We start from the raw sequence: 17,583 nt of genomic DNA, 5'->3' as shown, positions 1-17,583 counted from the left end.
CAGGCTTTTTGCTTTACCTTTTAGAAATTAACTTTTTATTTGCTACTTTTATTTACTAATTTTTTTTTCCTGCTTATCTTTGGTCTGGTTTCTTTTGCCACCAAATTCATCATTTATTAAATGCCAACTTTGTGTAGCACATGCATGTAGTAGAAAGAACTAAGATTACAAAGATTTTTTTTTTTAATTCATAGTCCCTAACTTCAAATAGCCTGAAATATCCAATAGGGATGAATCCAACACAATTAGGTACAGGGAAGGTAGAGTATGATTTTTTTTTTTAATGAAAGGATTAGGCCAAGTGCTATAAGAAATTTAATAAGGGAGAGATACTTTGAGCTCAAGCATCAGGGAAAGTTTCATGCAGAAGGTGCTACCTGAACTGGGCCTTGAAGAAAGAGGATTTCATTAGACATGGATGTGGAGGGAGCACATTTCAGGTATGGTTAAATCATTTGTGTGAATGTAGAGATAAGCAGCTAGTGGCCCAATTTGGCCCAAACATGGAATATACAGAGCAGAAATAGTGGGAACAAGAATCTGGAAGTTGAAGTCAGATATTATGAAGGAAGGACTTCAAAACCAAGCTAAAGAGTTTTTATTTTTGTCTACTAAGCATTGGGGAGCCACTGAAGGTTTTTGAGCAAAGAATAAGTGATAAATTAAATTGGGAAATCAAGGGCCCAGAGATCGGGAAAAATGTAAAAAGGGAGAAGTATAAGGACAGGAGGTTGTATTTATAGAAGAGAATTTCAGGGGTTCACAAACTCCACTGAGCTTATTTGTCTCTTCCCACAATTCCTATGTGCTCTGACCTGTGGTGATAAGGTAGAGAATGGGCCTGTGATTTCATTGGGATAGGGAACTCGCAGATGGAAAACATTCTAACAGTGCAGGTTGGCACCTTTTCTGTAACTTAGATTCTTACAGAGTTGCCAGGGGCACTGAAAGAATAAATGACTTGCCCAGAGTCAGAAAGTCAGCATGTGTGAGAAGCAGGACTTGAATGCTAGTTCTGTCTGCCATACCACACAGCTTCCTTCCTCCTGTTCTGTAGATTTCTTTTTTTTTTTAGTGCTTGAAAAAAAAGTTTTATTGAAGTTCACTTTCACATTACAATCTTTTATAGTTAACTCCTACTTATAACAAAGTAAAACAGTCAAGTACAAGTAATAATGTGGCAACTTCCTCAGAAAGTGCATGCGACATTTAACATAGGGAACAATTCCACCTCTATTTAAGAAAAAAGGAAAGGTCTGATCTATTTTCTCTCCCTTCCAACATTTGCCCCATCGGGAAGAAAAAGAAATTTCTTATATAACAAATATGTAGTTAAGCAAAACAAATTCTTTCAGTGGCTCTACACAAAAATATACATACTCCTGGGGAAGGGAAAGATGTAGGGAATTAGCGAAAGCTTTAGTGTCAGACTGGATCCCATTTTGCTCTTCTGTAAGTTGGGGAAAGGAAATTAACATCTAGAAGGCTTCTAGAACATCTTTTAGACCTAAATGTTATGATCTTTAATGCCAGGATGTGCAGAGAATTATTCAGTGCTGGAGGAGAAAAATAGATAAGATACTTTACTTTTTTTCTGTTCTCTTTTTTTCCCAGTTTACTCTAGAACTGGGAAAGATTAATGTCATAAGCCAGTTCTGCATACATGATACAGTACTTTCTCCAGACTTCTTCACATCATTTTACAGGAGATATAACTGAGCTCCATCTAGCTGACGTGACTTGCCTGTTATCACCCAAACCAGGGGCTCAAATGCCAGGCATCTGATTTTAATTATAGCACGCACTCATTCTCATTCACTATGCTGCCTCACCATACAAGCAATACATGAAAGCAGAGGAACGTAACTCCTGTGTTTACCTTCCCCAACAATGTGAGAATTTACATTCTTACAAAGAGACTTCTCGCATCCCTTTCATGGGCTAGACAGCAAAGTCAAACAAGGAACTTCATTGGCCCAAAAGGAATTAATGGCCTAGTATTGAAGAGGCCTAGAAAAGAGGTCTCTTCAAACTAGGCCTGGGATCCATTTGCATGTAATGGATAGAAGTGGCGTAGGAGAGAGTACAAATGTCTTTTTCAGAGGGACAAGGCCTTTTTTTGACATTATGCTTGCAGCAAAAAATAAATAAATAAATGATTGGCATTTTCTAGGTAAAAAACAACTGATGCACCAAAAAGCACATTATTTACACCAGCTCCCATTAAGACTTGTCTGCCATGATGTTCCCTTTCAGGAATGTGTTATGCATCTTCATTTAACAGGTTATGGATTATTCAGAGCCATAAATTACTTCTGTTTTGTATAATACGGGGTATGTAAACAAATTTACACTAGTCTGGCTGCATTTCTAAAGGATTTTTGTTTTGTTTGCAGAACCAGGATCTGTGTTCTCAGGTATAGTAAATAATTGGAGCATCTAGACGGTATGGTAGACAAGCCTGAAGTCAGGATAGCTCCTGTTCCTGATTTCAAATTTCTCCTCAGATGCTAGCAAGTCATTTAATCTTATTTGCCTCAGTTTCCTCATTTATAAAATGGGCTCAAGAAGGAAATGGCAAACCACCCTAGTATCTCTGCCAAATGGGGTCTAGAAGAGTCAAACATGACCAAAAAATGACAACAATGAATAGTTAATGATATTAAACTAGGAATCATTCTTGATGCACTAGCCCCATTTGCTAGGTAAGTGATGTCTCTCCTCCAACTTTTTATCCTGTTTGAAGATCAGTTTACAGGAGATTCAAAGGCACAAAACTAGAGACAACTTTTATCTGCTCATGTTTTTTCTCTTACCCCTCTTCCACAAGAGGAAAGTAAAGTTCTTTGAAATAGTCTATCAAATAAATTTAGTAGCAAGTAAGTTTTATAAGCAACTTACTGTCCAGTAGTTCACTGTATTTTAGGCTCCCTTTAGGGCAAGATCAATGTTATTCTTCAGCTTATGCCCCTCAATGTGGTAGTAGTAGTAGTCTCTCGGTAACCGTGCTTTCATACTAATAAGCATTCAATAAATACTTTTCTGAAAGAGCAAATCACATTTTTTCCCTAATTTTTAGAACTCTTACCTTTTGTCTTAGTATCAATTCTAAAACAAGAGTGGTAAGGCTTGGCGATTTGGGTTAGGTGACTTCCCCAGAGTCATACAACTAGAAAGTGTCTGAGGTTGGATTTGAACTCAGATCTTTTTGACTCCAGGTCTGGGCCTCTATCCACTGTGTTACTCAGTTGCCCCTCAGCAAATAGCATTATAAAAGGCTTTGAAGTTTGTTGAATATAAACTCCCATGAAATTGTGTTTTAAGAAAAACTTTCAAGGGTAGTGATTTTGAAGTTTTAATTGTTTTTGTCACTTAGGATTACAAGATCAAATTTAGAGCTGATGGGGGACTTTGGAGATCAACCACAAATCCAACCCCATCTATTTTTTCTTTTCATTTCTTTTTTTTTTAAACCCTTACCTTCTGACTGAATCAATAGTAAGTATTGTCCCAAGGCAAAAGAGTAGTAAGGGCTAGACAACCGGGGTAAAGTGATTTGCAAGATCACACAGCTAAGAAATATCTGGGGCCAGATTTAAAACTAGGACCTCCCATCTCCAGGTCTGGCTGTCTATCCATTGAACCACCCAGCTGCCCCCCAATCCCATCATTTTTTGCAATATGAGGAACAGAAGCTCCAAAAAGTGAAATGGCCTGGCCAAAGGCACTTTTAATTAGAATGTTTAAATATCTTTAATGGAGTCAAACATAAGGGAAAATATTATTTTTAACTGAGTCAAATTACTTTAAGCACATTTTCAGCTTTGTAAAGCTTATGTTAAAAAATTTGATAACATTTATTTTAAATGTTTAGCTCAAAAATATTTAAGTATAAATATCAGTAGGAGAATATAATAGAAATATGTTTGTAGTGAACAGTGATGCTTTTTCTTGCAGGCAACCATTTTATTAAAAACCACATTAACAGTAAATCCTCCTGCTAACCTCCAGAAATAACTATTGTATATTTTAAGTATCCTAACTATAGAGTTATAGGTTATTCCCATTAAATATCCAGTGCTTGAGGTGGCTCAGTGGATAGAGAGCCAGGCTTGGAGTCAGGAGGATCTGGGGTCAAATCTGACCCTAGACACTTCTGTGGGCAAGCTACTTAATCCCCATTGCCTAGTCCTTACCATTCTTCTGCCTTGGAACCAGTACTTAATATCACTTCTAAGACAAAACTTAAGAGTTTGGGGGCTGTCAGAGGGGAGACAATCCAGTGCCAGATATGTGATCTAACAAGCTATATGTACTGCCCTAATGGCAGTAGTTAAGAATTTACATCTGGGGGCAGCTGGGTAGCTCAGTGGATTGAGAGCCAGGCCTAGAGACGGGAGGTCCTAGGTTCAAATCTAGCCTCAGACACTTCCCAGCTGTGTGACCCTGGGCAAGTCACTTGACTCCCTTTGCCTAATCCTTACCACTCCTCTGCCTTGGAGCCAATACACAGTGTTGATTCCAAGACGGAAGGTAAGGGATAAAAAAAAAAAGAATTTACATCTTTTCTCATTTGGGATATCTCTTCTCTCTTGTCGAAAAAAAGTATAAAATACAAAATTAACCACATTTGGATCCTTCACCCCTTAAGCTTGTACAACATACCAACTTGTACTATAAGCATCGGTATTCCCCCCTGTTCTTCCTCTGATGCTTCATTGTGACAGGAAGCTGAGCCAAGGAGTTTGAAGGCTGTGTCAGTGATCTCAAGACAAGTTCCAACAGGTCTTAACAGCAGGAAAGGTTTGGAAGCAATAACAACACAAAGATTGGACCTCCATGTTGTAATGGAGATTGTGATTTATATTACTAGGGGGAACATGCACAGCAGTGAAATCACAGACGGTGGAAGCAGCATCTTAAATTTATTTCTATTTCTGCATTAAGTACTTTCTGTACAACAATGCCCAGGCAAGGGTTGGGTATTGCAGGGTCGCAGGCATTATTTTCCCCATTTTACAGAAAACGATTCAGTATCCACATTAGTAGAACAGTCCTACCTTCAAGTGAAAATAAGCTAAGGTGATGAAAAAAATAGGAATCCTTTGCAAAGCAATGCTTCTTTTTTTCCTGAATACTGTGGTATTCCACATGTGCCCATTGTTGTATCTTTTGAGGCATATGGCAATCCTTCCACCAGAGGATGCCTGTGGATCTCTGATGCGGTAGCAGGGAGTCCATTCTGATCTGACTGCCTCTTCCCTCCCTGAACCTCCTCTCTCGGCTTCCCAGCACTGGAACTACTTCCTAGCTTCGAATTCATAGAAATTGGAAGATGTTATTTTCTTGACAGCTTCAGCACCACAAGCATGATATGAAATTATATTGCATTTTCACTAGAGCAGATTTTTCTCTTTCAGCAAACCATTCCTCAGGCTCTTGCAGCAAAATACCCTCGAACTGTACACTATGAAACAAGCAGTACATCGTCAAGACACCCAGGACACGGTGGAAAAGCATCTGCCCAATCTTGTCACTCCATAAAGGTGGTTGACTAAATTGAGTGGAGATGTTTATAGAAAGGGGATGATTTTTTTTCACTTTCTGATTTCCCGTGCTGAAAAACTCCTATGGATGTGCTATCGTGGAATTTCCCGGTAATGCTTAGGCTGGCACAGCAGAACACTGAATAACATCATGTTCACCTTTTTATGATCATCCAAAGACTGATTCAATGGAAAAATTATTTCAAGGAAAGTAAAATGTCCTTTGTAACTTTATGCAGTAATTATTTTAATGTTGATGAATGTTTATTTAAGAAATAAATTGAATATGTACCATTTTTGATTAAAAAAATGTCTATATGTTTGTTGACCATATGTTGAACTGTCATTACTTCCATATGTATAAATTATGATTCTCTTGACAATTAGAATTCTAGGTTCTTTTGCTACATCATTATTTTCAAAGTTTTTAGCTACAATGAAATCTCTGAAGTGTGAAAACTGTTTGGCATCACTTTTAGATACCCAATCCTTAATCTATTGATATTTCCAGGGATCTGTGAATTCCCGGAAGCATTTTCCTAGATCCTCCTTACCACCAACTGGTAAAGCTTTGTTATGGCATTGAAGATGCCTTGATCAACATGCATGAAGTGCCTCATATCTTACACACTGTGCTGTGTTCTAGGGATCCAGAGACAAGGAATAAAACAATCTTTGCCCTTAAGGAGATATATTCTCCCTCCATTTACAAGGTGACAAGTAACACCATTAGCACCACATATGAAGACATTTGAATATTGTCTAGTTATCACCTGAATTGTGTGCTTGGAATTGGCCTTTAACAAGGAGAACAGGCACAGAGAAAGCCAAGGCTAAGAGGGACCTCACACACTTATCCTTGGTTTCCTGAAAAAGCCTGCACGTCTACAAAAACCCTCCAGGGAAACACATGGGCCTAGAGATATCAGAAGAGGAGCAGTAAGGAGAGTTCTTGGGATAAGCTGGGAATTGTGGTAATATTATACATTTAAAGAGTACCTGAAGAAAAAAAAACCACCTGGAGAAAAAAAATCTTTCCTTAAGGAGGTAGAAACAACTTTATGCCATAAGAATATTATGTGGGAGAAGGAACAAGAGAGTAACTTGAGCTAATGAAGAAATCATGAGGATTTAGAGTATTTTGGAATTAGACATAAAAATTGAATTTGGAGGACTTGAGTGGTTGAAGGAGAACAGCTAGGACTGATGGAAGAGATGGATTTAAGTCAAATATGGAGAACAGGGAGAATTTTTCAATTACTCTCCTAAAAAGTTCTGTGTTTTTATTTTGGGTGTGGCCAAATGGCTGGTCTCTGTTCAAAGATCTTTGTCTTCTCTCCCTCCTAAGAAAGAAGATAAAGGGGCATATGGAATGTCTCTCCTCACTCCAGATATGTCAATGTTAAAGGGAGAAATTGAATATGAAACAGCAGAGGGGGATCCTGAGCGTTATCTGGATCTGAGAAAGTAGAAGAAGGTCACATAGGGAGAAAGAGAAGAAAAACCATTCAGCACTTAAAGCTAAGCAAGAGATAAATACTAACAATCCTACAACCATAAACACTTTTCATATAGTCTTTTTTGAGTGGTCATTATTTGAACATTAGCACCTTACAGGATAAAATGGAATTGCACAGCCTAAAAATTTACAGGTTTAGACAGTCTAAGCAGGGAAGGAAACTCAAGAATGAAATGTGAAGACAACTATTGAGGAGGAAGGGGAGTTAACATTTTTAATATAAAGGCATGGGATGGTCCTGTAGAATTGTGTCAGAAATTCTAATACTTAGAATAAGCCAAGCCTAATAAGGAAAGCTATGGAAAACAAAAAGCATGTCGTAGTGATTTAAGGAAGAAATGATCAAAGGGATCAAACCACTATTAGGAGTAGGTAGGATGAGGATAACCAATGACAAGCTAACTATTCAACTCTTGTTGATTTCTATTCCAAGGAGAATGATATTGGACCAGATAAGACAAAACCCCTAAAGTATGGCCAATAGGAAGCTGATACGTAAGGTAAAGACACTTAGGGGATGCAGTGGGTATAGCATTGGGCCTGAATTCAGTAGACCAATCTTGAGTTCAAATCTGGCCTCAGCCACTTGCTATCTGTTACACTGAGCGAGTCACTTGGCTCTGTTGGCCTCAGATTCCTCATCTATAAAGTGAGCTGGAGAAGGAAATGACAAAGCATTCTAGTATCTTTGCCAAGAAAACTAGAGTCATGAAGAGTTGGACATGACTGAAAAATGACTAACACCCAAGGTAAGTATTTAGATAATGAAAGAGTGCCTAATTGACTTCGATGAACTCAAGTGACCTGACCCAGGTAAACTATATCCCCCAATACTGAAAGACCTGCAGATATGACTACTAGAACACTGATAGTGATTTAGTAAAGATCGTGGGAGATAGAAGTATCGCCTGACTAAACAAGAGGATAGGTAGATCTCATCCAAAAAAAAGAATGGAATCAAAAAAATCAGGAGAGAGCTTGACCTCAACCCTTTGAAAGGTTTCTGAGGGATTTTTAAAAGTTAGGAAACCTCTATAAGGAAGCAGTAATCAAAAAGAAGCTTCATCAAGAGCATGCCATGCCAGACTAACCTCCTTTCCTTTTTTGACCTGCTTAATAAACTGGTAGTACAAGAGACTACTATAGACATATTACCTAGATCTTAGGAAAGGATTTAACAAATGATTCCATTCTTCCATTCCATTCCATTCTAACAAATGATTCCAAAGCATAGACGTAGGTTAGATCAGGTTTGATAATCTATGACTTATGGACTAAATCCAACCCATTACCTGTTTTATATTGCCCATGAGCAATATAAATATGCTTTTTTGCATTTTTAAAATAAAGTTCCATACCAAAAAAACATGGTAGGCTGGATTGTTCATAGTTTGCTGACTCTTGGTCTAGAAGATAAATGCTTTGAAACCAAGTGAATAGCCAGATCCAGTGTTTCAGTGTCAGTTTGGAAGAAAGTCTCTAATGACTAGAATCTAAAGATTCTAATACCCATGTGCTTTTATACCATGTTATCAATGATTTAATTAAAGGCAAGCTTATCAAATTTGCCGATGACATAAGGCTAGGAGATACATTCACATTGGGTGATGAGCCCCCCAAAAAAATCTTGACAGCTAAAACATTAAATCAGAGCTGATGAGATGATTTTATAGTTGAGTTCAAAAAGTCAACTTTACGAGTACAAGGTGGGGAATGGGGTAGGGGATAGGAGGACATCATCTCAACTGAAAAAGATCCTAAGAGGGGACATGGAAAGGAAAAGAGCAACAGATCAGATAAGCAAGATCCAGAAGCACAGTATTTGATGAAAACAACAAAAAGCTACCAGGAGAACTCCCTCTTCAACAAGAATTCTGGACAATGCAAGGTAGCAATTTGGCAGAAAATAGTTTTAGGTCAACATCTTACACCATTATGTGTAAATTGATACAAGACCTAAATCCTAAATATAAAAGGTTACTCTTATTTTAATAAAGGAGAATGAAAGGAAGGAACTTGCCTAATCTATGGTTAGGGAAGGATTTTTAACCAAAAGAGATTATCATAAAATATATGGATAGTTTTCATTACATAAGTTTTTTCATGAAAAAATTATTGTAGCTAGAAGAAACTTCAATAAAAAAGTAATTATCAAATATCTTTTATGCAGTTACATAGAAGACAATCTTTTGACAAAACTATATAATATTCTCCAAATAAGTGGTCAAATGTGATATTTTCACAAGAATGCAGATTGTCACAATTATGAAAAATTCTCCAAATCATTAGCAATGAGAGATTAAAACAACTGAAGTTTTACTGCACACATAAAATTGAAAAGGATAAAAGAGTGGAAATAGTTAATGTTGAAGAGGCTGTGGAGAGACAAGTAAAATTACAATGTCAGCACATTTATGAATTGGTCCAACCATTATACTGTGAATACAATGAGTCAATAGGGTAATATGGCAGTTTAAACAAACAAAAAAAGAGAATGTAATCTTGGGCCACATTGGGAGGTATAGAATAAGAAGGAATATAGTCCTGGAGTCCTACCCACATCAGATCACCCATTTATGATATTCAGTTCAATGTACCATATTCTAAAAAGAATACTAAAAAAGTAGAGAAAATCAAAAGGAAGGCAACCCTGATGACAAAGGTGAAGGAACTGAAGGAGCAAGGGATGTTTAGTTTGATTTTGGATATAATATGCATAGTCAAGTGTGTGGAAAGGAAACTAAAACAAGTTCTGGACTTTCTGCCACTGTGTCAGAACAAGCAACAGTGGGAATATTAGAGAGAGAAGAAATTGACAAGACTGACAGTTGGTGGGGGGAGGGGCAACTGGGAGTGGCAGTTGGTCTTGTGACTAGCACTTCCTTCCTGGTGTGGGAAGTGGGAGGAGTTTTTTCCTTCCCAGTCTGTAGATAGAGGTGCCTCTATTTTCTTCAGCCCAAAGAGACAGGCCCAAGCAGCTCTAAAAGTCAGAACTTTTCTTGTTGCTTGCTGTCTACTGCTAAAATTTTGAAATTAAGAAAACTAGCACAGATATAGTGTAGACAGGAATAAGAGAAACCCTCCATCAGCCTGTGAGGCCTGGTGTCAGCTCCAAAGCTGAGAAAGACTCAAACATTATCTAGAGCAGCGGTTCTCAACCTGCGGGTCATGACCCCAGTGGGGGTTGAACAACCAAAATACAGGGGTCCCCTAAAGCCATCGAAAAACACATTTCCGATGGCTTTATCCGCTGAGAAATCGTGCTACTTTACAGCAAGATCTCGGAAAGAATGGGGACCCTGCTGTCCGCACATTGTACTAATATTAGTTACCTATCAGCAGCCCTCCCCCTATGAGGGGCGATGGATTTACCCTGTTGCCTGGAGACCAGACTCAAACTGACCCAGAGAGAGCACCCAGGCACTGGCTCCGCAGGAGTTAAGAATGAGTCCTGGAGCGGATAATGGAGCCGAGTAACCCCAGCAAAGGAAGCCTCAGCTCGAGCTGGAGGGAGACGACAGGAATAAGAAGGCAGCATCTGCGGACCCCCTCCCCAGGCAGGACTTACCTCCTGTCCCAGTGTTCAGGCTGCCTCCTGCTGGATTAATATTTCTCAACATATAATTAAATATTGTTTTTGTGATTAATCACTATGTTTTAATTATGTTTGATTTGTAGCAATGAGAACACATAATGCATATCAGGTATTTACATTCCGAATTATAACTGTAGAAAAATTACAGTTTTGAAGTAGCCACCAAAATAATTTTTTGGTTTGGGGTCACCGCAACACGAGGAACTGTATTGCAGGGTCACGGCATTAGAAAGGTTGAGAACCACTGATCTAGGGAATATCCCTCTTCCCTGATACCTCTCCAATCCGAACTGGTTATTAAAATTTATCTTATTTGAATATCGCAGTCAGATAAGAGGACTATCTTTTCAGGGGCATAGAGCAAGCTGAACCTCAGTTCAGTCATTCAACTACAAAAGATCCTTATTGGACCCCCTCTGGGTGACCAAAGTCTGGGGAAAGGCTTGTCCCTCAGGAGGGTCCATGTTTACCTGCTCTGGGGCATCTTTGACATCCATTCATAGAAAAGAGAGGCCCTGCAGGCTATCATAAGTGGCTCATTTCTTGGACACCCCATTTTGTTCAAAAATAACCTCTTGGCAGGGGGCATCTCTCTCTTTTTGCCTCCCTGGCAGCCATATTCCTTCTCTCCCTTCAACTCCTCCATTCCCTGTTATAAACCTTCCATATCCCCTGTTCTTCATATCCACCCATCTTTCCCTATAAATATTACAAGTGAAACAAAACCTTTCATTAACCATGTCTGAAAATATGTGTCATTCTATACCTTGAGTACCTTGGTGTACCATTCTATACCTTGAGTAGCATATTTCATCACCATTTCTTTGGAATTCTGGATGGTCATTACATTGATCAGAGTTCCGACGTCTCTCGAGGTTGTTTCTCATGGCAATGTTATTCTATTAATTGTTCTCATGGTTCTGCTCTCCTTACTCCATATCAGTTCATAAATATTTTCTCAGGTTTGTTGGAAACTTCCACTTTTTTCATTTCTTATATCACAATAATATCCCTTATATTCAGATAACCTAATTTATTGAGCCACTTCCCAATTGATAGGTACCCCCCTTAGTTTCTAGTTCTTTGCCACAACAAGGGAATTTGCTGTAATTTTGGATATCTTTTCTTCTTTCTTTGATCTTACTGTAGTACAGGCCTAGTCGTTTTATCGCGGGGTCAAAGGGTATACACATAGCTTTGAGAAGCTATGAAACTGCACATCTCTTAGAGCTTGCATCTGTACTGCTTTGCAGTTGGCGAATCTTTTCTGAAAAGAAAATACTTTTATTAGAGATAGGTTGCTAAAAGCTGATTTTTTAAAAAACATCAAAATATCACATATTGAAGAATTGTTAAAAATGTGATCAATACTCAACAAAAAATGTACATTTTTCTATTAGCCAGATTCAATGAAAGAAAAAAACTCTGAAATAGCAAAGATGTAGTCATCAGCTTGGTACAAAATATGGCTTTGAGGGGGGGGGGGGGGGGAGGCTTTGACTCATTGAATTTTAGCCATACCAATTCTAACAAGTACAATTTCTATTTATGTGACAAGCTTCATATACTAAGGTCCCTGCCACATAAGCTAGGCTAGTTTTTCCCCTAAAAGATAGTGAGACTCCCTTTGAAAAGGAATTGGTCCAGGGGACTAAAGCAATGTACCTAATTATTTAAAAAATGGCACAAGAAGACTCAAAACTTCTTAGACTTCCTGCGCATTTTTGCTCAGGTTTTTCACTGTGGCAAATGCAAAGGCAAGGGAGTTACACCAGACAGAACTGATGTGATATCCTGGCTGAATATCCTTCCACTTAACCATAGTTAAGTTAACGTTCTTTTTTAAAACATTAAAATGTCTGCAAATGTTTCATTTTGTTCTAATCCCAAACCAGAATCACCGGGACCAGCCCAAGTCAGACCTGGGCCAGAATGCTATTCTTACTTAGATGTGGATTATCGCCATCTCTGGAAGGCCATCTCTGATATTCTGAGGTTTCTTAAAACTTTGCCCTGTGATACTTTCTGATGCACAATCATTCTAAATCATCATCGGATTTAAAAAGAAAACTGGAATAAGTTCCTCAAATTCAAGGCCTGAGTACCTAGCCAACCCACTCCAATGTCAACTAGAATGACTGCTAAGATAAGCAGGATCGAAGCTGCTTGGTATAGTGGATTAGAACGTAAGTTTCTTGAGAGCAACGATTATTTTTCTTCTTATTTATTATATCTCTAGCACTTAGCACAGTTCCTGGCATGTAAACTAGTGAATGTTTATTAACTTGAATTGTTTAATGGATACAGTATTGGATTTTGTTCAAGAAGACTGAAGTTCATAGTCTGTCTCAGTGCTTACTAGCTGTGTGGACCTCTTTCAGCCCCAGTTTCACCATCTGCAAAATGAGGATAATAATAGGGCCTATCTCACAGGGTTGTTGTGATAATTAAGTGAGATATGCCTGATATATGTAAAGTATTTTGTAAATCTCAAAACATAAATTTTAGCTATTATTTTTTTTGTTACATCCAATAATAATAAGACAGCCATTATTTAGGATGTCACCTACAAACAAGTCCTATTGGTTCTGGTTTTATTTGGTTTAGAATAATCAACCATTGCTGTTGCTCTAGGATTAACTACGGGATTCTGATTAAGGGAAAAAATAATCTAGGCATTCTCGAATTTAGGAATACCCAGGGGTATGCTTGAACTGGCTCAAAGCCACTAAGAAAACCAATTCTTACATTTTTGGCGTGGGCACTTGTACGTTGGTAATCAGCAAAGCGAAAAATCAGGGTTTGATTTATTGTTTTGTTGATTGTTTAGACTGAAGAAAATATTAAGGATGCAGATTAGATTTAAAAGTTTATCATAGGAGGTTATTAAACATTTGCCAGCAGATTCTTACGAATTCCCATCTTACATGTAAATGGGCAACAAGAGAAGAGAAAAGGCTTCCCTCAACGTCTAGGCATTTTCCCTAAGCTTTGGCAAAAGAAGAAAGGTGCTTTCTGCACTCTCTCCTCACCACACACAGAGAATTCATGTCTTCATAAAACACCTAGCATTAAGAATTGTTCCCTGCCTCACGCACAAAAGTCCATTAATCCATGATGTGGAATGGAAATTCTAGCCCTAATAAATCATGCCTGTTATTTTGTTGTTGTGCCTCGAGAAGCTTGGAACAACTGCAAAAGCCTATTGCTAGCTGAAGAACTAAAGGAAAGCGTTTTCCCATGGGAAACCTCAATGCCTTCAGGAAGAACAATCAGAGATGCTTAACTTGCCAAAATCAATTTCTCATTAATATTTGACACTTTTCTCAGAGTATTCCCCCAAAATGCACTGACCCTCAATGACTCAACTCCATATACCGTCATTATTAATCTCCCAACTTCATACCATGCTCATGTCATTATATTTTATTTTTCTCAAAAGATTATAAAATGTTCCACCAGGCTCCTTTGCCACTTCTTCACAGACCCTCGGGATCTGTGTCTTTGTTGAATGCTTTCCCCCTTGTTGCAATAAGAATAAAACTGCTTTGAGTAAGCAGGAGACAGGAGCTCCTGGGTTCAGATCCTACCTTAGACACTTCAAGCTATGTGACCCTGAGCAAGTCACTCACCTCCAATTACCTAGCCCTTGCTGTTTTTCTGCCTCAAAACTAATACTTAGTACCAATTCTTTTTTTTTAAACCCTTACCTTCCGTCTTGGAGTCAATACTGTGTATTGGCTCCAAGGCAGAAGAGTGGTAAGGGTAGGCAATGGGGATCAAGTGACTTGCCCAGGGTCACACAGCTGGGACGTGTCTGAGGCCAGATTTGAACCTAGAACCTCCCGTCTCTAGGACTGGCTCTCAATCCACTGAGCTACCCAGCTGCCCCTACTTAGTACCAATTCTAAGACAGAAGGGTTTTTAAAAAATCAAAGGCTTTCAATTTTTCACATCAGCAGCCTGTTTCTTTACCTTCATACTTTCTTCTTAAAGAAAATATTTTTATTCGAATATGTGGAGAGTTATGAATGCACACAGCAGACATGAAGGATAGAAAAACAAAAAGATTTGGGGGAGAAAAAATAGGTTACAATCAACACTAGTGAAGATGGTACCACCATTAGCAAGATGACAGATATATAGAATATATATATAGAATAGAAACAGGGGACAGCTGGGTAGCTCAGTAGACTGAGATCCAGCCCTAGAGACGGGAGGTCCTAGGTTCAAATCTGGCCTCAGACACGTCCCAGCTGTGTGACCCTGGGCAAGTCACTTGACCCCCATTGCCTAGCCCTTACCACTTTTCTGCCTTGGAGCCAATATACAGTATTGACTCCAAGACAGAAGGTAAGGGTTTAAAAAAAAAGAATAGAAACAAATTTTCTCATAAATATCCCCTGGGGATATGATTAGAGTTTTGATGTTAAAGATGACTCTATTGCAAATATGAATAACATGGAAATGGGTTTTGAACAATGAATCCTGAATCAGTAAGTGATGGGGATGTCCCCTACATTTAGCTACAATGAGTGAATTCACTAATAAGTGTCAGCATATCTATTATGTGAGGAAGGCTACTCCCGGTCTAAGGCACCAGAAAGGCAGGTCAGCTCAGAAGCACAAAGGACCCCGTTGCTAGAGGGAATCCATGACATCATTAGTGGGGTACTCTAGCAAGGAAGACTTCAGACAGGACTATTTATAAATAGAGAGTCTACTAGTAAAGCCTCTTTCTGTCTCCCTTCCGTTTCTATCTGACTGAAGACAACTCTTGGTTGGGATCATGGATTTTAGACCTGGAAGAGATTTTTTTTTTCTTTTTTAAACCCTTCCTTTCTGTCTTAATATCAGTTCTGAGACAGCAGAGCAATGAGGGCTAGACAATCAGAATTATGTGACTTGACTAGGATCAAACAGAGGAACTATCTGAGGTCAGATTTGAATCCAGAACTCCCATCTCTAGACCTGGAATTCTATCTACTGAGCCACCTAGCTGCTTCCCCCTGGAAGAGATTTTAAAGGTAACTTGTCATGTCCAACTCTTCCTAACCCCATTGGGGATCTTCTTGGCAAAGATCTTAGAGTCATTTGCCATTTTCTTCTCCAATTCATGGATGAGGAAACTGAGGGAAACAAGATGAAGGATCTAATGTATAATTGAAATTCTGTTAGCCTAAAAAAAGAACTACATTTCCCAGGAGCCCACTGACTTCCTGTTATTACATACTTCCTGTAGACAGAGGATTAAAGTGAGTGGGCATTGAGGCTCTTCCTCCTCTTTTGGCATGCTGCAGCAATCAGCAGTGATAGTGGTAAGGTAGGGATTTTGAAAATGGCTAACCAGCCATGAGCACTTGGTTTTTATTTTGTATCCTCTTTATTCCTTGATTTCTAATGATCATTTAATAGATCCCTTAAAAGATAATATATTTTTATTATTTGAGATTTAATTTTAATTTTTACAGTTGCCTAGGGTCACACAGATAGTAAGTGTCCTAAACCGGATTTAAAGCTCAGGAAGATGAGTCCTCTTAACTCTAGGCCCACATTCTCTCCACTGGGCTTCCCAGCTGTCCTTATAAACTCCATACACCAAGGCAGTTCTCAATAACATAACTGAATATAGTTGGTGGTGTTGTAAAGGAAAAGCAAGAAGTCCTAGCCTGAAGTCTTATAATAGTTTCCTCACAATAACCCTATGAGGCTGGCAGTTCAAATATAATTACCCCCATTTTATAGATGCGAAGCTGAAATCCATAGGGATCATGTGACTCATGTGTAGGACACCTGGTACGTGTCGGAGTCAATAATTGAAGCTGGGTCATTGCATCATGGAGCTGGAAGAGACCTTGGGGCCAACTAGTCTGACCTCCTTATTCTACAGACAAGTAAAGGGAGGCCCAGGGAGATTAAGTGACTTGCCCAAGGCCACACAGGTAGTAAGCCTCTGAGGAGGGGTAGGAACCCAGATCCTTTGATGCCAGAGCCAATGCCCTTTCCACTGTATCATGCTGCCTTACTGATGATAATTCTTACCTCTGTCCTCTGCCATTTATGCAGAAGTACCACCTGCAGGGTGTGGAAGGAAGAAAAAGTAGTGATAATAGTTTATTTTTAAAACTCTTTGTTTGGAGGCAGCTAAGTGGCTCAGTGGATAGAGAGGAGGGCCTAGAGATGAGTTCAAATCTGGCCTCAGACACTTCCCAGCTGTGTGACCCTGGGCAAGTCACCTAATCTCCATTGCCTAACCTTTACCCCTCTTCTGCCTTGGAACCAATACACAGTATTGATTGTGAGATGGAATGTAAAAAAAAAATGTAATGAAAAAAATCTTTGCTCACCTGCTAGTTCTGGGAACCCTGCCTTGACCAGATCTTCGTATAAGCGTCTCTCGGGGTTCTCACGTCTCATCAGGATCCCATGTAACCAGATGAGCAGCATTCTGTGGCCATGCTCACAAGAGCTCTTGCTTCCTATGCAACACACATGTTTCCTTTGATGCAAGATCTTCAGGTTTGCTAAATATTCTCTAGCTTTACATATCCTCATTCATTTATTTTCTGTTCTAAGCCAGAGTAGAGGGCAAAGGGAGAGAAAAGACTAATACTGTCCCTTTGAACTGTACTTGATTCCTTGGTAGGATGATCGCTCTCTGACAGAGGCTTCCTTGAGTGTTTGCTGGGACCCCACAAAACATGCTCTCTCCCCCTAGAATTGACAAATATAAACATAGACCACCTTGGGCTCCCTTTGCCTAAAGGCCAAGCTAGGTTGGATCCCACTCTCCCCCCTGGGTTCTCCAGTGGGCTTGAAGGGTTTGGGGTGTCTAGGCTCTTCGCCATTGGCTCCAACTCCCATCAATCATCTTCCCTCGTGTATAGGGGATGCATGGGCTCCATGCTAGGGAAATTGGACAT

General features: G+C 39.1%; 2 protein-coding genes across 7 annotated transcripts in view; one reads left to right on the top strand and one right to left on the bottom strand.

Annotated features, from left to right (window-relative positions):
• Nucleotides 1–5,877, top strand: part of POC5 (POC5 centriolar protein) — a 71,383-nt gene extending 65,506 nt beyond the window's left edge. For all 3 annotated transcript variants that reach the window (XM_007486563.3, XM_007486560.3, XM_007486565.2), the window contains one exon: nucleotides 5,421–5,877. In XM_007486563.3, coding sequence (XP_007486625.2) covers nucleotides 5,421–5,558 — 138 coding nt within the window. In that variant the 3' untranslated portion in view covers nucleotides 5,559–5,877. The remainder of the gene's footprint in view (nucleotides 1–5,420) is intronic.
• ANKDD1B (ankyrin repeat and death domain containing 1B) overlaps nucleotides 1,063–17,583 on the bottom strand; it is a 96,206-nt gene continuing 79,685 nt past the window's right edge. For 3 of the 4 annotated variants that reach the window (XM_007486538.3, XM_007486541.2, XM_007486545.2), the window contains 2 exons: nucleotides 17,008–17,139; nucleotides 1,063–11,927 (listed from right to left, as the gene is read on the bottom strand). In XM_007486538.3, coding sequence (XP_007486600.2) covers nucleotides 11,866–11,927; nucleotides 17,008–17,139 — 194 coding nt within the window. In that variant the 3' untranslated portion in view covers nucleotides 1,063–11,865. The remainder of the gene's footprint in view (nucleotides 11,928–17,007; nucleotides 17,140–17,583) is intronic. The other variant, XM_056824760.1, reaches the window with a different exon arrangement.

Source organism: Monodelphis domestica, chromosome 3, assembly GCF_027887165.1.
Source record: "Monodelphis domestica isolate mMonDom1 chromosome 3, mMonDom1.pri, whole genome shotgun sequence".
NCBI lineage: Eukaryota > Metazoa > Chordata > Mammalia > Didelphimorphia > Didelphidae > Monodelphis > Monodelphis domestica.
Note: the sequence above shows the minus strand (reverse complement) of the source record. Positions and strands in the feature narration are given on the sequence as shown.